This window comes from Stegostoma tigrinum, chromosome 4 (assembly GCF_030684315.1).
Source record: "Stegostoma tigrinum isolate sSteTig4 chromosome 4, sSteTig4.hap1, whole genome shotgun sequence".
In the NCBI taxonomy this organism is placed as follows: domain Eukaryota; kingdom Metazoa; phylum Chordata; class Chondrichthyes; order Orectolobiformes; family Stegostomatidae; genus Stegostoma; species Stegostoma tigrinum.
Window position 1 is genome coordinate 96,979,408 of NC_081357.1, and position 20,077 is coordinate 96,999,484.

The window sequence follows — 20,077 nt, forward strand, 5'->3', positions numbered from 1 at the left end:
AATTCTCCCCTTCACAATTTTCTCCAGTACTGATCTAGAACCTAACCTGTCTGTAATTTCTGGGCTCATCTCTACCATCCTTCTTGAAAGCTGAAGCCATATTTGCCATCCTGCAGTCCTCTGGAATATGCCCAGTGGCCAGAAAGGAATTAAAAAATCATGTCAAAGTCCTTGCAATTTCCTGCCTCGTCTCCCACAGTGGCCTGGGATGCAGTTCATCTGGGCCAGGGAATTTGTCCCTTTTCAAGCCCAAAAGAGCTTTCAGTTTCTCCCAATTTCCTCAGTCCCTTTTCCTGAATTCCATACCTACTGCCTCCTTTTCCATGAGTAAAGACTCAAAAGAAGTATTCACACCATTCCGATATCCTGCAGGTTCACACAATTGACTGCTTCGTTCTCAATATGTCCTACTGTTTCCCTGGTTAACCTCTTCCCTTTAACGTATTTAAAAAAATGTTAGGATTCTCCCTAATCCTGCTAATAAGTCCTTTCTCATGCCCCATTTTTGCTCTTCTAACTGCTTTAAGTTCCTTTTTGCACTTACCATTTTTTCTCGTGCTACAGCATTGTTCCCTTTGGACTTGCTAAGAGCCTTTCCTCTTCTTCCTTATCCAGCCCTAAAATTGTCCTTGACATCCACCTCATTTTGAGAAGATTAACTTAAAATGTGTGAATATAGTAGCTAGTCAGATGGCACATGCCTTGGAGATGGTAGTGCTCCCATGCATCAGCTGCCCTTATCCTCTCATAGGTTGAATGTCACATATTTGGAAGGTGTTGTTGAAGGAATCATGTGAAGTTGTTCCAGTACATCTCAACAGTAAACACTGCTGTCACTGTTCACAGTGATGTCCCAAGGTAACACAGATGAAGGGCCTTTAACAGCCATAATTGTATTACTCCAAGCACCAGATAATTATACTGAAACGTCAGCTTAGAATTGATTCAGAGATAGTGGGAACTGCCGATGCTGGAGAATCTGAGATAACAAAGGTGTAGAACTGCATGAACACAGCAGGCCAAGCAACATTATTGGAGCAGGAAAGCTGATGTTTCGGGTCTGGACCTGTCTTCAGAAAATTAGAATTGATGGTGTTCAATGATTTAGGGTGTCTGAGACCATTCACACCACCTCAGATACTGAAGTAGTCTGCAATCATCTGCAGTAAGACCAGCACAACATTTAGGTCAGGGTTTAAGTAGCCAATAACATTCACATCATGCAAGAGCCAGCAATTATCATATCCAGAGAATCCACTCCCCAGGACTTTGCAGACTGGGAGTCTTAACCCATAGCGGGGTGGCCTGCATCCCACCTCCAACTCCATGAAACATGTTCATTATTTATGTGGCATGTCAGGATTATGCAGAATACTCTCTACTTGCACAGATAAGTGTAACTCCAAAAACTCCTCATCCATAATAGGACAGTTTGATTGATTGCTACTCACATTAAAACATTTATTCCTTTCACACCAATAGCAGCAGTGTGCAGTATCTACAAAACCCATTGCAGCAACTCTCCATGGATCTTCAACAGCACCTTCCAAAGCCCAGCCATTTTATTGGCACAACTGGGCAGCACACACATGGGAAGCCAACTACATGGAAGATGTCACCCAAATCATAGATCATTGTAACTTTATCATCATTTCTTTACTATCAGTGAGTCCATTATTTATTTACTCACCAGGACACCATATTCTAGCTTAATGGCCTGGCTGTGAGCTACTAATATGGGGATCCCTGATGAGGAGTGACCTGTAAAGTGAATGCCATGTTAACATGGGTCACTGAAGCCAAATGTTTCACATTTGACTGTTATGGGAGTTGAACTGGCCCTTACAATCAAAGATCACAGATCAAATTTAAAACTTTCAAAAGATCAAAACTTTCCCCTAGTCTTGCTAACCCAGGTGACTTTACTGTATGAGCCATGTCAGAGTTCACAAAAGGTTACTTCATGGTATTCTGACATAAAACACTTGATCACAATCCCCAAATTCACAGCAGTCTATCTTTTTAGCTCATCAAGCATCTCCCAAATAACCGATTACTATGGAACCAAGAACCAAAGTTACAATTATGAAGAATTTGCTTCCTTCGCTTCAGATGCCCATGTGTCAACACATGCAGAGATTCATTCATAAAACTCTCCTTCATTCATGATCTGGACAGGGATCATTTTTCAATAAGCTAATGAAAGACTATGTAACTATCAAATATTTCTAAAACCACAGTTAAGAATGGATGACAAATTGGTTTGTACAATGTGAGAAAAGTGAAATCTTGCACCAAATACTATTAATGTAATGCTATCTTGATAAATATTGTTTTCAAAATGGTTTTCCACATTTATAATTAAATAATAACCTTTTCAGAGAAATGTGATTAGAATGCTCCTGTAAATATTGTACAGTTACCACTTCAGAGGCTATAATGCAATGAATGATAATAAATTTTAGCCAGTTGATAATACCTTTATGGAATTCACTTTTTTTAATAAAAACTACACTCATCTATCTCTGACTGCTCTTACATTTTGTAATGATTGGGTATGTAAAAGATTGTGAAATCTACTGAAGTACAAAACATCCACTTACCTTCAGAAAGAACATGAATTTGCTTAGCACCTTTCATAACCTCAGGACATCAAGTGTTTTACTGCTCATTTGCGAACAGCAGCATGGCAATAATCATATTTTGTTTCGAAAATATAGCGCTGTTGAGACACAGTAAAAACTTCTCTGTTCACCAGTTAACATAGCCAAGGGGTCTTCAACAGCATCAATGACATGGGACCTTGATTTAAATGTGTCATGTCAAAGAATACAACTTGAAGGGTACACTGCTGAAATACTTGGAGTGAGGCTTGAATCTGTAACTTTTTGACGCTGATCATAATAATGTTCTGACAGTGTGAAATAGTCTTGAGCTGCTTTGTTATAGTCTGTCCTGCATTTGGTGTACCAGAGACATGTAAATAATACATTACATTTGGGAAACCCTGTTTGATGGTAGTAGATTCATGAAAAGAATGGACAGTGGGTGTCCAGAGTCCACAGCTCAGAGGATTGGCCTGTTGGCCAAATTTAAATTTTCTTCATATTGTCTAGTAATATTCCAAACTGCAAGTACATTTATTAAATATTCTATCTTCCTGGATAAAGGGAGTTTACGTTCTTTAATTAATACTGTGAATTAAAAATTCTTAACTACACCCTCTCTCAAGTTTCTTCCCAAAATCACTAAAATCTTTTACAAGTTTAAGAGCTTCACAAACATTGACTCAATCTTCTCATTTACAAACCTTGATATTTTATTCTGACAGTGTACAATATGATCTTTAATTCTTTACACTAAGATTGGAAGATTATTCCCAAAACATACAAAATTGACACTAAAAGAACCAGCCAGTATCTCTGTTTCCCAAACGATTAAATGATTTAAATAGTCTGGCACTGACAGGGGAAAAATATTCAGCAAGGGGTGATCAAAACCAGTTTGAATTCACACTGCCCAAACCATAAACGATGAAAGTGTATTGTGAACTGGCATCTTAACCCTAAACATTTCATGAGGAAATTAACCTCTGATTATTTTTTAAAATGCTGCAGTGTTAGTTGGAAGAGTAATATTTAAAAAAAAAAGAGACTGCTGGCTAGGCTAAATTCCTCTAAGTTATGCAATTGAGAGAGCTGATTGAGATGTCAGGGGTACAAAGCAGTTTCAGACTTGATTAATATATATATACACACACACACAATTTTCCAGTTTATTACTGCAAAAGGAACAATGTTCAAAACTATATGAATTCATAAAGTTACATGCATCTTGAAATGAACAATGAAATGTCATCATATTGCTTGTAATATAGATCCTTCAACATGCAATGCTTCTTAAAACAAGGTATCAGTTTTCAAAGTGGACAGTGAGGAAAATTTAATTTTTCTTTTAAATAAATACATCTTACAAGTGCAGTAAACACAAGAAGTGCGATTAAATATTTTCCAAACAATTTCAATTTTTATGCTGAACAGACATACAGTACATAATAACCAGGAAAAATAAATCAACTCATCAAGGTTTGGAACACAGGCAACTAGTGATCAAAGAATTTAAAAAAAAATTACAATCAGTTTTGTCACATTGCTTAAGGCAGGGTATAGATGCACCAAAATATTAGTGCTGCTCATGCAAAGGAAAGTCAGAAAGAACAACTTGGTGCAGCATCTGCAGCTAAAGGTGATAGCTTCTTACATTTCCTTTCAAGAATTGTGAAGCAGGAGTTGCACAAAGGAAACGAAAGCTTGGTTCACAGTGCTCAGGTTATTCCAGTCAGCATTTGCAAGTATTCAAAACAAATTAGTGATCAGTGTTTTTTTGTTGAATCTGCTGCAACTTAGAGCAAATATATTCTTACTCAGATTCCTGCTGTTCTCCAAGGAACATCAAAATCAATTAAAAACTGCACATTGTAATTTCTCCAATGTCCCTTCATTACTAGTTCCAACTGAATCTAAATGATGCAAAAGACTACAGAAAGACATTTCAGGATCTGGTTTGCTTGCCAAATTGATGACTTAAGCAAACTAATAATAACATATGTTGCATTTGCTTGTTTAAATTTCATATTGAAAATTTTGTGCGCGTACTGTTAAATTGTTCAGGTGCTTCTCAGTACATTGCCACCTATTTATATTATCTGCCCACTATTAAGTTTATAGATGACTTCAGCAACTTGCTTCTCCAAACAGAAGATTTTGTTTTCACATTTCAAACCACAGCTGATCATTTTAAGGATTGCCATAAATGATTAATTGAATGATCTAGGATAGATGATCGTAAGTGGAGAAAATGGACACTTCCAATTGTAGCCTGAACCGACATGAATTCTCCCATTCTTTAGAATCAATCTGTGCCATTTGGAAAAGAAAAGGTTTATTTAACAACTTGTTTTAAGTAGATCAAGGGTTGTAATAAAGAAGATAAAAAATTTTTGGAACAAAATTAAGTTTAAAAAATGGCTAAGCTCATCACTATAGACTAGCATTCCATTTAAAACTTGATTTTTCTGTAATTTTTCTTGCCGTTCCAATTACTTCTTTTTAAAGAGCAGACTTTTGCTGTTCTCAGTGTACCATTCTCTAATGGAGATGTTGCCTGATTGGCCATACTTCCTAGATACAGCAGATGTATGCATTTATGAAGGAGGTCAAAATTAGAAATGATAAATAAAATGGTCACTGATAAAGAAATTTGAGCAACCTCTTTAACCAGACTGTGGAAATTATTTCCAAATGGAATGGTTGAGGTGAACAGCATAAATGCATTGAAGGAGAGGTAGACATGTACCTCAGGAAGAAGGAATACAAGGAAGAGAAGCAGGCTTCATCTCTCATTAATTAAACATGCCTTGATCCACATTACCTCCCACTTAATTATATTTCACTTCATTAAGGCAACCTTTTATTACTTGAATAGCATCCCCTTAAATATATTCATGCTATTCACCTGGATGACTCATTGTGCAGCTCTCTTTCCAATCATCTTCCTGCTCCATGTCCTTTCTTCTGAATTCATTACTGAATTTAATAATGACCATCATATTCCTACTGTTGCCTGGATGACTGACTTAGTTTAGCATATGATGTGCATTATAATCACAATGGGTGATTGCTTTATGATACATGTGCAAGTAAAAATACAATGATTAGATCAGAAGAAAAAGAGAGGGAAGCTCTTTTGCTGCACAACTTTGGACAAGAATTAGATGGGGAAAAATAGCCTGTGCTGTATGCTTCATGGAAATATAGGCTAACGGGTAGAATGAATAGCCCGGAGTAGTTGAGGTCAAATGACTTATTGACTCCCTGTGCCACAATGGCCAGGCTCGACGAAGCAATAATCTAGACATATTGAAGAATACTCAGTTCAACTGATAAAGTTTGTAGTATTAGTTTATCGATAGAAAGAATTAATAGATTCAATCAACAAATTTTTAAAAGAGCAAGGTATACATGTAATAACTTATGAATGGTATAAACCTTTTCAAACTTTTATAGTAATTTTTTGAGCATGTGTTCAAGTGGACCAGGCAAAAGTTTCACACCAACAGTACAATGGCTGAACAGTTTCAGTAACCATCAAGAGGTTAAAACACAAACATACAGGCACAAAAGTACAGGTAACACAACAAAGTAGGGTCACTATTATTTGTGATAAATCCTTGCTGCAGATGATCCAACAATAACTTGTGTTTACCCACAAGTAGCTTTTAAAACACACCAGTCACATTGCTTTGATCCTTGCTTCCAAATGATTACTGCTCCTCAAGTACGCCAGCCAGTGAGGCAGCTATATTTGGTCAATTCAGAGGGTAACCTACTTAACACAGGATACTAAAATATAAAATTAAAAAAAACAAACAAACATACATACATTGGAATCAAATTTACATATTGACATCTACCCTGCATAGAAAGCAAATATGAAGAATATCTGTACTCAAATATTATTGCTTTTTGATTTGAAGAAGTTTGTAATTTAGAAGTACCAAATTGCAATAGAAATATTTCTTCTATTTCACATCTGAAGAATTCCAAAAGATCCCTGTGACACACTCAGTGTTCTCTGAAGTGGTCTCAGAACCGTGTGTTAATTACGCAGATTACCAACATTCAGAAACTGTTCCCATTTCTCCACAGGATTTATCTATACACGATCTTTTCTAAAAAGCCCATGTAGCACATTATGCCGCAGTTCAAATTACATTTTTTGAACAGTTGCTTTTATTTTTAATTTTTTTTTAAATTACAAAAATCTTGTCCTTAATGTAAAAATGATAATCGACAGTCAGGCACGCTAGAATATCAGGGGTTATTTTTGAAGGGAATCTGATCATTTTAACACGTTCATTAAAATTTTTAGACATTGATCTGAAATACTGAAGTACTGCCCAAAAACATTTAGTTTGCAATACTGACACAGTTAAGCTCCAGGAAGACCCTCACGCCACTGGAGTTAAAAATAAAATTCTGCTTGAATTTTAATAGATTAGTGCAGACAAACCTAGAACTGTTCAGTTTATAATTTTCTTAATGAATAAGGCTTTGAAGTTATTTGATTTCAAATATTACCAACACGTGGTTAGTTGACTAGAAATAAAACCATGATCACAAAGAAACACTATCAAATAAAATGCAAAAGGGTACACGCTATTACCAAACCAAATTCATCTCTTTCATTCAATATAGTCCAAGCCAATGCAATACTGTAAAAGTGTGTAACAGATAGCTAATGAATCCCTGAAGAACTCGAATTTTCATCAAGTGCCAGGGATCAGGACAATAATTACAGTCTCTACCCAGCACCCATCTTGGTCGTCTCCACAGCATTTGTTACCTCTTGTCCTTTAACAGCATTTTGAAATTCTGTAATTCTTGAATACTTGTTGAAAGCCTGAAAGAGCAAAGTAGCAATACAAAAACTTAGCCTCTGTATATAACCCCTTTGTTTTGAGAATGACAAAGGTGAAGATAAATCGAGCACTTCATTACTTAGAAATTCTCACCCCACTTCAATCTTTAAAAAACAAAATCTGTGCAGCTGATTGTACAATTAACAGGTGCGTGATGCCTCCCTAAAGGTGAATGAGCACATGAACATTTAGCATAGGAGTTGGGACATCATGTTGTGGCTGTACGGGACACTGATGAGGACATTTTTGGACTACAGTGTAGAATTCTGGTCGAACTGTAACAGGAAGGATGTTGTTAAATTGGAAAGGGTGCAGATAAGATTTACAAGGACAATTACTGGGACTAGAGGGTTTGTGTTACAAGGAGAGGCTGGGTCTTTTTTTCCTGGAGCGTAGGAGGTTGAGGGTGACCTTAGAGGTTTATAAAATCACGACTGGAATAGATAAAAGGTAGGTAACAAAGGATCTTTTCCCTACAGAAGGGGAGTTCAAAATTAGAGGGCATAATTTTAAGATGAAATGGAAAAGATTTAAAAGGAACCCAAGGGACAATTTTCCCCCACAGATAGTGGGTGCGTATATGAAATGAACTGCCCGTGGAAGTTGTAGACGCAGGTACAGTTACAACATTTAAAAGACATTTGGACAGATACATGAATAGGACAAGTTTCAAGGGATATGGGTCAAATGCAGGCAAACAGGACTAGTGTAGTTTGAGAAACCAGGTCAACATGGACTAGTTGGACCCAATGATCCATTTCCATGCTGCATAACTTTATGACTCTATAATTTAAATGATATAGCAAATATTCTGGTATAAAGATGCATATTTCTTTGATAAAATGGAACCTTGGAAGAAATAGTGTTCGTGCTTTTTACACACATTTCCTCTTTTCAACATGTTATTTGCTATTTGAGTAACTGGTCATCATGAAATTTCCCATTTGTCTTCTGAAAAATCTTATATCCAGAACACTCTTCAACCCAAGATGAGCAGTGTGACTGGTCTGAAATAATCCTCAGATTCAACTTAATAACTAGGCAAAATTAACTTAAATCAAAATGTATGAAATGAGATGACAGTGCTGTAAATTTATACCAATGGTTAGAAATAAAATCTATTTAGGATGGCATGCCAAGCCACGCATGACTGTATTCAAATTTAGTGATCAGATCACCATCTAAGTGGCATTATAGCTGCCACATACAGCAATGGTGCATGGAAGTAGGCAAATACATGTCATCTGTTTCTACTGCTCTCTCAAACCTGTATGCCCTGGTTACTGATCCTGGAAGTGGAAACAATTTGGTCTTATTTACACTGTCATAACAATAAAGTGCTACTAAAGCTCTCCCTAACCTTTTTACATAAGAACAATCCCAATATCATTGCTGCTTTGAAACAGACTTGTGATCAGTTTCCAAATGTTGCAACATTAATGGACTCTTGAAATGATGTGAAAATATTGTGAAGGTACATGAAACTTGCAGATAACATTGAGAGTCAGACCAAATCTTGAAGTCAATTCCACGTAAGATAGTCCTTTTTAAAAATAATATCCCCTCTCTCCAAGAGGTTTTTCACACTTCCATAAGCATCTATAAAATAAATCTTAAAAACACACTAAAGGGAAATTTCAGATTAGGAAAAGCTCATCTGTCAAGCTGTTAGCTGGTTTCATTGTAAAGTGCCATTTTAAATCACAGCCAGCAGTTTCTAACTTTTTTTCCAGATGCGAGATGCAAGAATGGTTTCAGGGGTGTGAAGAGATCAAACAAACATAATTCAATGACCAAAATGAAGGGTCTCAAGGGCCTCTCTCAGAAACCTTGCAAGTTACATTAACAGAAGCACAATTTCCTTAGTTGTGTGTGAATTGCCCACTACCTCTAAAGCAACTAAATAACTAAAGTCAATTCCCCTGCTTTCCTATAATAAAGTTTGCAAAATAAACAATACATTAAATTTAACATAATTGAAAATGTATTGTTGTCCAGATTTACTATTTTGTTTCTCCTCTAATATTGCAAAGGAAGCTAAAACCAAGAGGAGGACAGAAAACAAAACAACTTACAGATTAAAGCTGCATGCTACACAGATTGCATTTGAAGAAGCAAGCGAAGTGGATAAATTGATGGCTCTTTGAAGACATGGCTCTCTGCAGACTGCCTCCAAGTTGAGGACTGACCAAGCAGCCACAGCAGAGTGCACAAATTCTATGCAAATATTGACATGCAAACACCCTAAGCAGCAGTAGACTTTGTAAACACGGGGTTGTGCGCCTTACTGATGTCCCTGTTCCTTATCTTTAATATTCTGAATTTTTTAAAAAAATGTATTTACGATCGATGCACCAAAACATGAAGGTTTATGAGAAAGTAAGCATGGTATACGGTGGCACCTGATATTGCTGTAAAAGTAGCCAATGCTGATCCTCAATCAAAAGGGGGAATACCCTCATTCAAGTCTATTCTACTGACATCCAGATCTCCCTGGCAACGCCTGTAGCATCAGGTTCTCAAATACAGCAGCAGACATCAATTACCAGTTGCCACTTATGCCTCCCATTCTTCTCTTCCTGAACCTGGTTTAGGTCAGCATGGGACTCTGTTGCTGCCACAGGAATGCAACTTTGAACCTATCATCCACAATATCAGCTGGTAACACTGTTCAAATTCTGTGTCATGGCAACTTAAGATCTCAGATTCGCTTGCAGGGAATAATCCAGTCTGGCTTCTTCTATCTTTGGTCTGCTAATGGTTTTCCCAAGTGGTGGAACACTTAGATAGCAAGTGTTAAATTTAATCAGGATCACAACTGAAGTTTACTTAAGGACTGTGTCTTAGAAAGGCAGTAATCATGGATGGTATGAATCCCAGAAGCAAAGGCAATAAGTGCTCTAGTAACAGAATGATAAGCACCTCCGCTCGGTTCGCAACAAACAACTGCACTTCCCAGTCGCGAACCATTTCCACTCCCCCTCCCATTCTTTAGATGACATGCCCGTCATGGGCCTCCTGCAGTGCCACAATGATGCCACCCGAAGGTTGCAGGAACAGCAACTCATATTCCACTTGGGAACCCTGCAGCCCAATGGTATCAATGTGGACTTCACCAGCTTCAAAATCTCCCCTACCTTCACCGCATCCCTAAACCAGCCCAGTTCGTCCCCTCCCCCCACTGCACCACACAGCCAGCCCAGCTCTTCCCCTCCACCCACTGCATCCCAAAACCAGTCCAGCCTGTGTCTGCCTCCCTAACCTGTTCTTCCTCTCACCCATCCCTTCCTCCCACCCCAAGCCGCACCTCCATCTCCTACCTACTAATCTCATCCCACCTCCTTGACCTGTCCATCTTCCCTGGACTGACCTATCCCCTCCCTACCTCCCCACCTATACTCTCCTCTCCACCTATCTTCTGTCTGCCTCCCCCTCTCTCCCTATTTATTCCAGAACCCTCACCCCATCCCCCTCTCTGATGAAGGGTCTAGGCCCGAAACATCAGCTTTTGTGCTCCTGAGATGCTACTGGGCCTGCTGTGTTCATCCAGCCTCACATTTTATTATCTAGAATGATAAGCATGCCTGGTTTTAAATTTCTTATGCGACTTGGACAATTACTAACAATCCCAATAAGTCAATCCAAACTATTCAAATCACTTCTCTTGATGTCTCTGCTCATCTAGGGCTTCTGGTTTAAATACTACTTAAATGGAAAATGACCAAGGTGTTTAGAGGGAAATGGGCCAAACAGGACTTGATTTATATAGGCCATCTGGTCAGCATGGACAAATTGAACCGAAGGAACGGTTTCCGTGTATATCTCTATGACTGTAGAATTCTGAGGTGCAGAGGGATAGAGGTGTTCCAGAGCATGAGAAGAACGGAACCAAAAGTAAGGATGGTATGCTTCAGTTACAAAAGGCAATGGTGAAACTACATAAAATCAGTTGTACAGCACAGAAACAGACCCTTTGGTCCAACCAGTCCATGCCAAACACAATCCCAAACTAAACTAGTCACACCTGCCTAGTCCTTGCCCATATCCCTTCAAATCTTTCATATTCATGTACTTTAAGTGTGTTTTGAATGTTGTAATTATGTCCCCATCCACCACTTCCTCAGGAAGTTCATTCCACACACAAACCACCGTGTAAAAAAATTTGCCCATCGTCTTCTTTAAAAATCTCTCTTCTTGCCCCTTAGTCTTGAAATCCCCCACCCTAGGGAAAAGACACCCACCACTAACCCTATCTATACCCCTCATGATTTTATAAATCTTAAAAGGTAAACTCTCAACACCCAAGCCTATTCCAGCCTTTCTGAACTCAAACCTTCCATACCCGGCAGCATACTGGCAAATCTCTTCTGAACTCTCTCCAGATTAATAATATCCTTCTTATTACAGGGTAACCAGTATCAGACACAGACAGACAGTACTACAGATGCGGCGTCACCGACGTACTACTGCAATATTTCAAATACGTTGTGTATCCTTGGTTTCCACACTTAAATATGTACATACACTGGAGGTAGTTCAAAAATGCAATAGATTGATAGCAGGAATGAGTAGGTTGTCTTATGAGGAGCGGCTAAACAGGCTGGGTGTATTTCTACTGGAGTTTAGAACAGCAAGGGGTAACTTGATTCAAGTGTTTAAGATTCTGAACAGTCTTGGCAATGGTGGACATTTCAGAACCAGGAGACATCGCTTTAAAATTAGGAGTCACATATTTGACAGAGCAGAGTTTTTTTTAAAAATTCATTCATGGGATGAGGGGTCACTGGCCAGGCAGCATTTGTTGTCCATCCCGAATTGCCCAGAGGGCAGTTAAGAGTCAAACATATTTGCTGTGGATCTGGAGTCACATGTAGGTCAGACCAGGTAAGGATGATAGTTTCCATCCCTAAAGGACATTAGTGAATCTGTGTCTGATACTGGCCACCCTGTAATAAGAAGGATATTATTAAGCTGGAGAGCGTTCAGAAGAGATTTGCCAGTATGCTGCCGGGTATGGAAGGTTTGAGTTCAGAAAGGCTGGATAGGCTTGGGTGTTGAGAGGTTACCTTTTAAGGTTTATAGTGAACCAGATGGGTTTTTCCTGACAATCAACAATGGGTTCATGGTCATCATTAGATTTCTAATTCCAGATATTTTTTGAATTCAAATTCCACCATCTGCCAAAGCAGGATTCAAACCCAGGTTCCCAGAACATTATCTGGGTCTCTGGATTAACAGTCCAAGAATAATACCACTAGGCCATCACCTCCCTCTAAATACCTCAGGGCGCTGCAAGATTTTGGAACACAGTCTCAGACGGCAGTAGAAATGGGGTCATTACATATAGGTAGACAGATTTCAATGACCTGCTAGAATCCATGGTTATCAGGGGTAGTTAGCAATATGGAATTTGAAACACAAACAGATCAGCCATAATCTTATTGAATGGTGACACAGGCTCAAGGGGCTGAATGATCTATCTCTGCTCATAATTCATGTGGTTCACATACTTTCACACTGTGACCTGGAATGCAAAAGTGGCAAAGTTACATTAAGTCTAAAAGAATGCGTTTTTGCCTTGTACATTTTTTTTACTCAATGCTTTTACAAGTCTCAAAGTTGTGTTTATGGGAGCTGCTGTATTAGGTAGGTGCAATGTCTAAAATCTCATGATGTGCTTTGGATAATAAACCTGAGTGTTTGTTCACGATTTGATAAATTAGAGAAGAGGGTTGCATGATCAATCACTGGAACCTGCAGCTGGAGACCACCACTGGAATTCTTTTTAAAATATATATATATAGACTTTATGGACTTAAGGAATACACAGTAATAGCTGGCAAGGCATTGAACTAATCCTATATTATTTAAAGGAATGTTCACAATCAAGCTCCAGGTTACATATAGCGTAAGATTTGACTTAGAAAAACAGATTTAAATGTTTAAAAGCCCAGGGTAACATGCCACACATAGACTGCATTATTGACAGATAGTGTATTTATGCATTGACTGACAGCACACACAATTCAGGCCACACATTACCTGTACATTGGAAGAAAGATCATCAGAACAAGTATTCAGTCAGTGGAGGTAACTCTTTGAACTCACTTTACACTGAAGAGCTTTCAGATACAAACTTTGCTTCTCACCCTTCCTGAATAAAATGAGAGATAATGGGAACTGCAGATGCTGGAGAATTCCAAGATAATAAAATGTGAGGCTGGATGAACACAGCAGGCCCAGTAGCATCTCAGGAGCACAAAAGCTGACGTTTCGGGCCTAGACCCTTCATCAGAGAGGGGGATGGGGAGACGGAACTGGAATAAATAGGGAGAGAGGGGGAGGTGGACCGAAGATGGAGAGAAAAGAAGATAGGTGGAGAGAGTATAGGTGGGGAGGTAGGGAGGGGATAGGTCAGTCCAGGGAAGACGGACAGGTCAAGGAGGTGGGATGAGGTTAGTAGGTAGCTGGGGGTGCGGCTTGGGGTGGGAGGAAGGGATGGATGAGAGGAAGAACCGGTTAGGGAGGCAGAGACAGGTTGGACTGGTTTTGGGATGCAGTGGGTGGGGGGGGGGAAGAGCTGGGCTGGTTGTGTGGTGCAGTGGGGGGAGGGGACGAACTGGGCTGGTTTAGGGATGCAGTAGGGGAAGGGGAGATTTTGAAACTGGTGAAGTCCACATTGATACCATATGGCTGCAGGGTTCCCAGGCGGAATATGAGTTGCTGTTCCTGCAACCTTCGGGTGGCATCATTGTGGCAGTGCAGGAGGCCCATGATGGACATGTCATCTAGAGAATGGGAGGGGGAGTGGAAATGGTTTGCGACTGGGAGGTGCAGTTGTTTGTTGCGAACTGAGCGGAGGTGTTCTGCAAAGCGGTCCCCAAGCCTCCGCTTGGTTTCCCCAATGTAGAGGAAGCCGCACCGGGTACAGTGAATGCAGTATACCACATTGGCAGATGTGCAGGTGAACCTCTGCTTAATGTGGAATGTCATCTTGGGGCCTGGGATGGGGGTGAGGGAGGAGGTGTGGGGACAGGTGTAGCATTTCCTGCGGTTGCAGGGGAAGGTGCCGGGTGTGGTGGGGTTGGAGGGCAGTGTGGAGCGAACAAGGGAGTCACGGAGAGAGTGGTCTCTCCGAAAAGCAGACAGGGGAGGGGATGGAAAAATGTCTTGGGTGGTGGGGTCAGATTGTAAATGGCGGAAGTGTCGGAGGATGATGCGTTGTATCCGGAGGTTGGTAGGGTGGTGTGTGAGAACGAGGGGGATCCTCTTGGGGCGGTTGTGGCGGGGGCGGGGTGTGAGGGATGTGTTGTGGGGAATACGGGAGACGCGGTCAAGGGCGTTCTCGATCACTGTGGGGGGAAAGTTGCGGTCCTTAAAGAACTTGGACATCTGGGATGTGCGGGAGTGGAATGTCTTATCGTGGGAGCAGATGCGGCGGAGGCGGAAGAATTGGGAATAGGGGATGGAATTTTTGCTGGAGGGTGGGTGGGAGGAGGTGTATTCTAGGTAGCTGTGGGAGTCGGTGGGCTTGAAATGGACATCAGTTACAAGCTGGTTGCCTGAGATGGAGACTGAGAGGTCCAGGAAGGTGAGGGATGTGCTGGAGATGGCCCAGGTGAACTGAAGGTTGGGGTGGAAGGTGTTGGTGAAGTGGATGAACTGTTCGAGCTCCTCTGGGGAGCAAGAGGCGGCGCCGATACAGTCATCAATGTACCGGAGGAAGAGGTGGGGTTTGGGGCCTGTGTAGGTGCGGAAGAGGGACTGTTCCACGGAACCTACAAAGAGGCAGGCATAGCTGGGGCCCATGCGGGTACCCATGGCCACCCCCTTAGTCTGTAGGAAGTGGGAGGAGTCAAAAGAGAAGTTGTTGATTGTGAGGACGAGTTCAGCTAGGCGGATGAGAGTGTCGGTGGAGGGGGACTGGTCGGGCCTGCGGGACAGGAAGAAGCGGAGGGCCTTGAGGCCATCACCATGCGGAATGCACGTGTACAGGGACTGGACGTCCATGGTGAATATGAGGTGTTGGGGGCCAGGGAATTGGAAGTCCTGGAGGAGGTGGAGGGCGTGGGTGGTGTCACGGACGTAGGTGGGGAGTTCCTGGACCAAAGGGGAGAAAATGGAGTCCAGGTAGGTGGAGATGAGATCGGTGGGGCAGGAGCAGGCTGAGACGATGGGTCGACCAGGGCAGGCAGGTTTGTGGATTTTGGGAAGGAGATAGAAACGGGCCATGCGGGGTTGGGGAACAATGAGGTTGGAGGCTGTGGGTGGGAGGTCCCCTGAGGTGATGAGGTCGTGAATGGTGTTGGAGATGATGGTTTGGTGCTTGGGTATGGGGTCATGATCGAGTAGGCGGTAGGAGGTGGTGTCGGAGAGTTGGCGTCTGGCCTCGGCGATGTAGAGGTCAGTGCGCCATACTACCACTGCGCCACCCTTGTCTGCGGGTTTGATGGTGAGGTTGGGGTTGGAGCGGAGGGAGCGGAGGGCTGCCCGTTCTGCGGGGGAGAGGTTGGAGTGGGTGAGAGGGGTGGAGAGGTTGAGGTGGTTAATGTCTCGACGGCAGTTGGAGATGAAGAGGTCGAGGGAGGGAAGGAGGCCTGGGGGTGGTGTCCAGGAGGAGGACTTGTGTTGGAAGCGGGTGAAGGGGTCAGTGGAGGGAGGGTTAGGTTCCCGGTTGAAGAAGTAGGCATGGAGGCGAAGACGGTGGAAAAACTGCTCTATGTCCAACCGTGACTGGTATTCGTTGATGTGTGGTTGTAGGGGGACAAAGGTGAGCCCCTTGCTAAGGATTGACCGTTCGTCCTCAGTCAGTGGGAGGTCTGGGGCGATGGTGAAGATGCGGCAGGGCTCAGTGTGGATGTCTACTCTGGGGTTGCTGGCTGTGGAGGTTGTGGGCGGAGCGATGAGGTCGTCGGCCATGGGCGGGGTTCCGTCAGCCGTGGGCGGGAATAAAATGACCTTGTTTTTGGAAGCCGTGGCCTACAGTAAGTCTCCAGCACCTCAAAGTGGCAATTATTCATGAGCACTTCATAGTAACTATAAACCAATCTATAAGCCAACACTATAAGCCAATGATGCACTACTGTCAAGTCAATCAAGTCTTCACTAAATACCCATAGGTACACTCTACTTTCAGCAGCATTGCAAAACCAAGTGTCCAATCTTTTCTTAGAGGTTACAGTGCATTTTTAAACTACTCTGCAACTGGGCTGTACAAAATCAGCTAACCCACGGTTGACCATGCTCTAATCAACCGAGTAACCACTCACAGGGTCAGTAATGAGCGTAACTGCAAATTGATAAGACAGATAAACTCTATTCCTATGATAAATCAATATGTGAAATTCATTTTGGAAGTATTTCTTACCTGCCAAACGCATTCAAAAGAGCAACAACCTCCTGTCGGGTGAGCTGAAAACCTGATGAAGGACTCCGCTCAGGAAGATTCTTGATCTCCCTTTCAGAAAATAAAATCTTTAGAGCTGTACCCAAACCCTGAGTCTGATGAGGAGACAAGAAAATAAAAGTATTACATCCTAGTGCTTTGCTCTCTTTCCTAAAACGGTTGTGCATTGGAATATTTTTCACATTTTTAGTCCGATTTTGGATCTTTTACTTTCTTGAAGAAGTTTAGCTTTGACACAATTTGACCTAAAAAGTTAACATTGTCATCCATCCAACAAAATGTTCCTCTGGTTAGGCTGCATTTTCTTTTGTTCTTATTCCACTTTGAAATACAAGTAGTTACATGTTTAAGCAGTATTTTGTAACTGGATCAATAAATGCTTAATATCATATATAGGTTATATACTATTCTATATTGTAGATAACATACCTAAAAAGATTTTTAAAAAATTCTTTGATGGGATTAGAGTTTAGCTGGCAAGGCCATCACTTGCTGCCTATCACTAATTGGCCTTTAGTGGCTTGCTTGATTATTGAGAGGACAGTTAAAGTAGTCAACCACATTGCAGTGGATCTGATGTCACATATAAGCCAAACTAGTTAAGAGGACAGATTTCCTTCCCTAAAGGACATGGGTAAACAAGATGGGTTTTTAAAATGACATTTATTATCAAGATTGCTATTATTGAGACTAATTTTATATTTTAATTAGAAATCTAACCAGAGTATCAGCCTGGGTTTTGTGGATTACATCATCACTACACCACTATTTCCTGAGCGAGTGATTATCTATGCCTCACTAATGTCTACTACTTTGTGTCTTAAACTGGTACGTAGTTCTTCCGTGCCCTCTGATGCTTTTAAAACATTCTGGAAGGACTGAGATCCGTTAAGCATTAAAATGTGTCTAACTCTTCGTAGTCAGCTTCAATTTAAGAGATCCCCATTTAAAAGTATAACAGCTGACACTGAGCCATGACTGACAGCAGAGGACAAGGGTTGTTATTCCACAAATGTTTAAGTAATTGGAATCACACTGGTCAAGCACAATGACAGAAGTTAAAAGTTTGAATTTCTACAATGCTAAATTAGACATTTAAACCACAGAGGTAATAATAATAAATCTGGTATGTCCTTTTCTTGTAAACAGAAGTCTGAGGGATAACCTTAAAGTCGGACTTTGAAATGTCTTATTACACTAGACATCATTCCATAGTGTTAGATTCCATTGTTGGGACAGCAAACCCAGAGGCGTTGATCAGACTAAGAACAGTCACCAAAGAAATCAAACAGGGGATTAAGACAACTTTTTCTAACCCAGAGCTGATAACAGAGAAATCAGAACCAACAGAATGCTGATCTCACCAGCATTATTCCCTTCAGAGCACATGGTCCGACAACACAGTTAGAAGTTAAAGTGCATGTCATGCTCAAACCTAACCAATTAGGATAATATGCATGCTTGGCTATATGAAACAATTTTAAAAAGATACCAAGCATTTAAATGAATGAATTGCACATTGTGAAAAAAGTTATTGTTTGTTGCTCCAGGGAGTAGCTGAGGTGAATAATATTGATGCAGGAAAGAGAAGCAAAGAAATTGATGGCAAGTCAATTAATGCTGCTAACATTAGTGAGGGAGAAAGGGACGTGTAAGAAGAGTTCAGATGTTTTGGATCAAAAGGCCTATTTCCATGCTGCATGTTTTATGTAGCTGCAAGCAACATACCAAGTAATTCTGATGGTGACTCTAACTAGGTCTTTAACAAATGGAATGAAAAATGCTTTTTATTTTCCATAATCATGTTTGAGAGTTACTTTGACAGAATGTTTCTCACACATTCAAATGGCAGAATTAAAATTTAGGTTATTTTAAAAAAAGCATTTGCCTCCCAGAACAGTAGAGTGGAGTGCTTGTCTGTAGTGTGTCAACTTGAAGTTGTTAACATTTTGCAAAATGTAAACTAAAATGTTCACTGGAAGGCCTTTATCGGACACAAATGAAATTAGGACATGGCATTAGGGAACCAAAAAAAAACCTCAAGCATCCTTTAAATGGCAGCATCTCGAAGTCTGCATTCCAAATTGTACTTTCAGGTATATTTATTTGAATAACTAGGGCAGAGCATTTTGATTTGCTCCATTTCTCATCTCTGCGTCCCTTAGAAATCGGAGGGATATTGATTTGTCACAACACAAAAATCCATTCGCTCCCGCAGTGTTTTTTTAATATAAAAAAACAGCATAGTTCCACTCCAAATTGCTTGCATTACTTGGGAATCTCATTTGAAACAAACCTGAAGTTTACCCCATAATCTGCACTTGTCACATCCAACACAATCCATTATACGGGAGATATTTTTAAAATGAAGTCTGAATTCCTCCTATTAAAAAGGATTAAAAGTCATAACTCATTACTTGAATTTAACGTTGTACAGAGTCAGACATGACTGATTTAAGTCAGCACAAGTTAAGCAGGCAACATGAAAAAGGTACCATACAGAATTATCTATATCCTTTGATCTCAGATTTTCTGCTAATTTTAAGGAAAGCATGTATTTCAGTAGAAAGTTAAGTCACAACTTACACCACTTCTGAGTCATCTTTACTTTTCCGTTGTTTCAGTTAGGCACATTTAAAATAACACCTTTAACTGAGAACAGAGTCCAAAGGACCTTCACAGTTATTAATCAACTAAAAACTGATACCAAGCCAGAAGGAGATATCAGCTGACGTTTAAAGTAGGGTCTCGTCCCGAAACATCAGCTTTCTTGCTCCTCTGATGCTGCTTGGCCTGCTGTGTTCATCCAGCTCTACACCTTGGGCAACAATAGAGTATGTTTTAAGTCACTAGATATGTTACGTGGGTTTGTCTTCCTTCGGGTGGAGTTAGTGGAACCGACAAAGATGTCTCCCTCACAGCGTTTGTGACAAAAGAATTGCATCGTTCCTTGGCGGCCTTTCAACAGAAGAATATTCAGAGATTTCAAGAGTGGTAAGAATGTAACTTCTTTTACTTCTCTTTATCTCACTTTTTCCAAAATTGGAAAATAGATTTTAGAAATAACGTCGAGCTGATGAAGTGTGAAAAGAATAATAATTCCAAGCAGTGGTGGGAGTTGGTCAGTGAGGTGGGAGGAGTGGATAGGTGGGAGAGAAGGCGGACAGATCATGGAGGCGGGGATGAGTGGA

General features: G+C 40.7%; 2 protein-coding genes across 5 annotated transcripts in view; one reads left to right on the forward strand and one right to left on the reverse strand.

The window, feature by feature from the left end:
• LOC125452387 (G protein-coupled receptor 137Ba) overlaps positions 1 to 2,495 on the forward strand; it is a 41,896-nt gene extending 39,401 nt beyond the window's left edge. The window contains exon 7 of the mRNA XM_048530698.2: positions 2,027 to 2,495. Within this exon, the coding sequence (XP_048386655.1) occupies positions 2,027 to 2,150 (124 nt within the window). The 3' untranslated portion in view covers positions 2,151 to 2,495. The remainder of the gene's footprint in view (positions 1 to 2,026) is intronic.
• A 1,266-nt stretch (positions 2,496 to 3,761) lies between these two features.
• Positions 3,762 to 20,077, reverse strand: part of ero1b (endoplasmic reticulum oxidoreductase 1 beta) — a 79,566-nt gene continuing 63,250 nt past the window's right edge. For 3 of the 4 annotated variants that reach the window (XM_048530694.1, XM_048530696.2, XM_048530697.2), the window contains 3 exons: positions 19,183 to 19,269; positions 16,848 to 16,981; positions 3,762 to 7,461 (listed from right to left, as the gene is read on the reverse strand). In XM_048530694.1, the coding sequence (XP_048386651.1) occupies positions 7,401 to 7,461; positions 16,848 to 16,981; positions 19,183 to 19,269 (282 nt within the window). In that variant the 3' untranslated portion in view covers positions 3,762 to 7,400. The remainder of the gene's footprint in view (positions 7,462 to 16,847; positions 16,982 to 19,182; positions 19,270 to 20,077) is intronic. The other variant, XM_059645553.1, reaches the window with a different exon arrangement.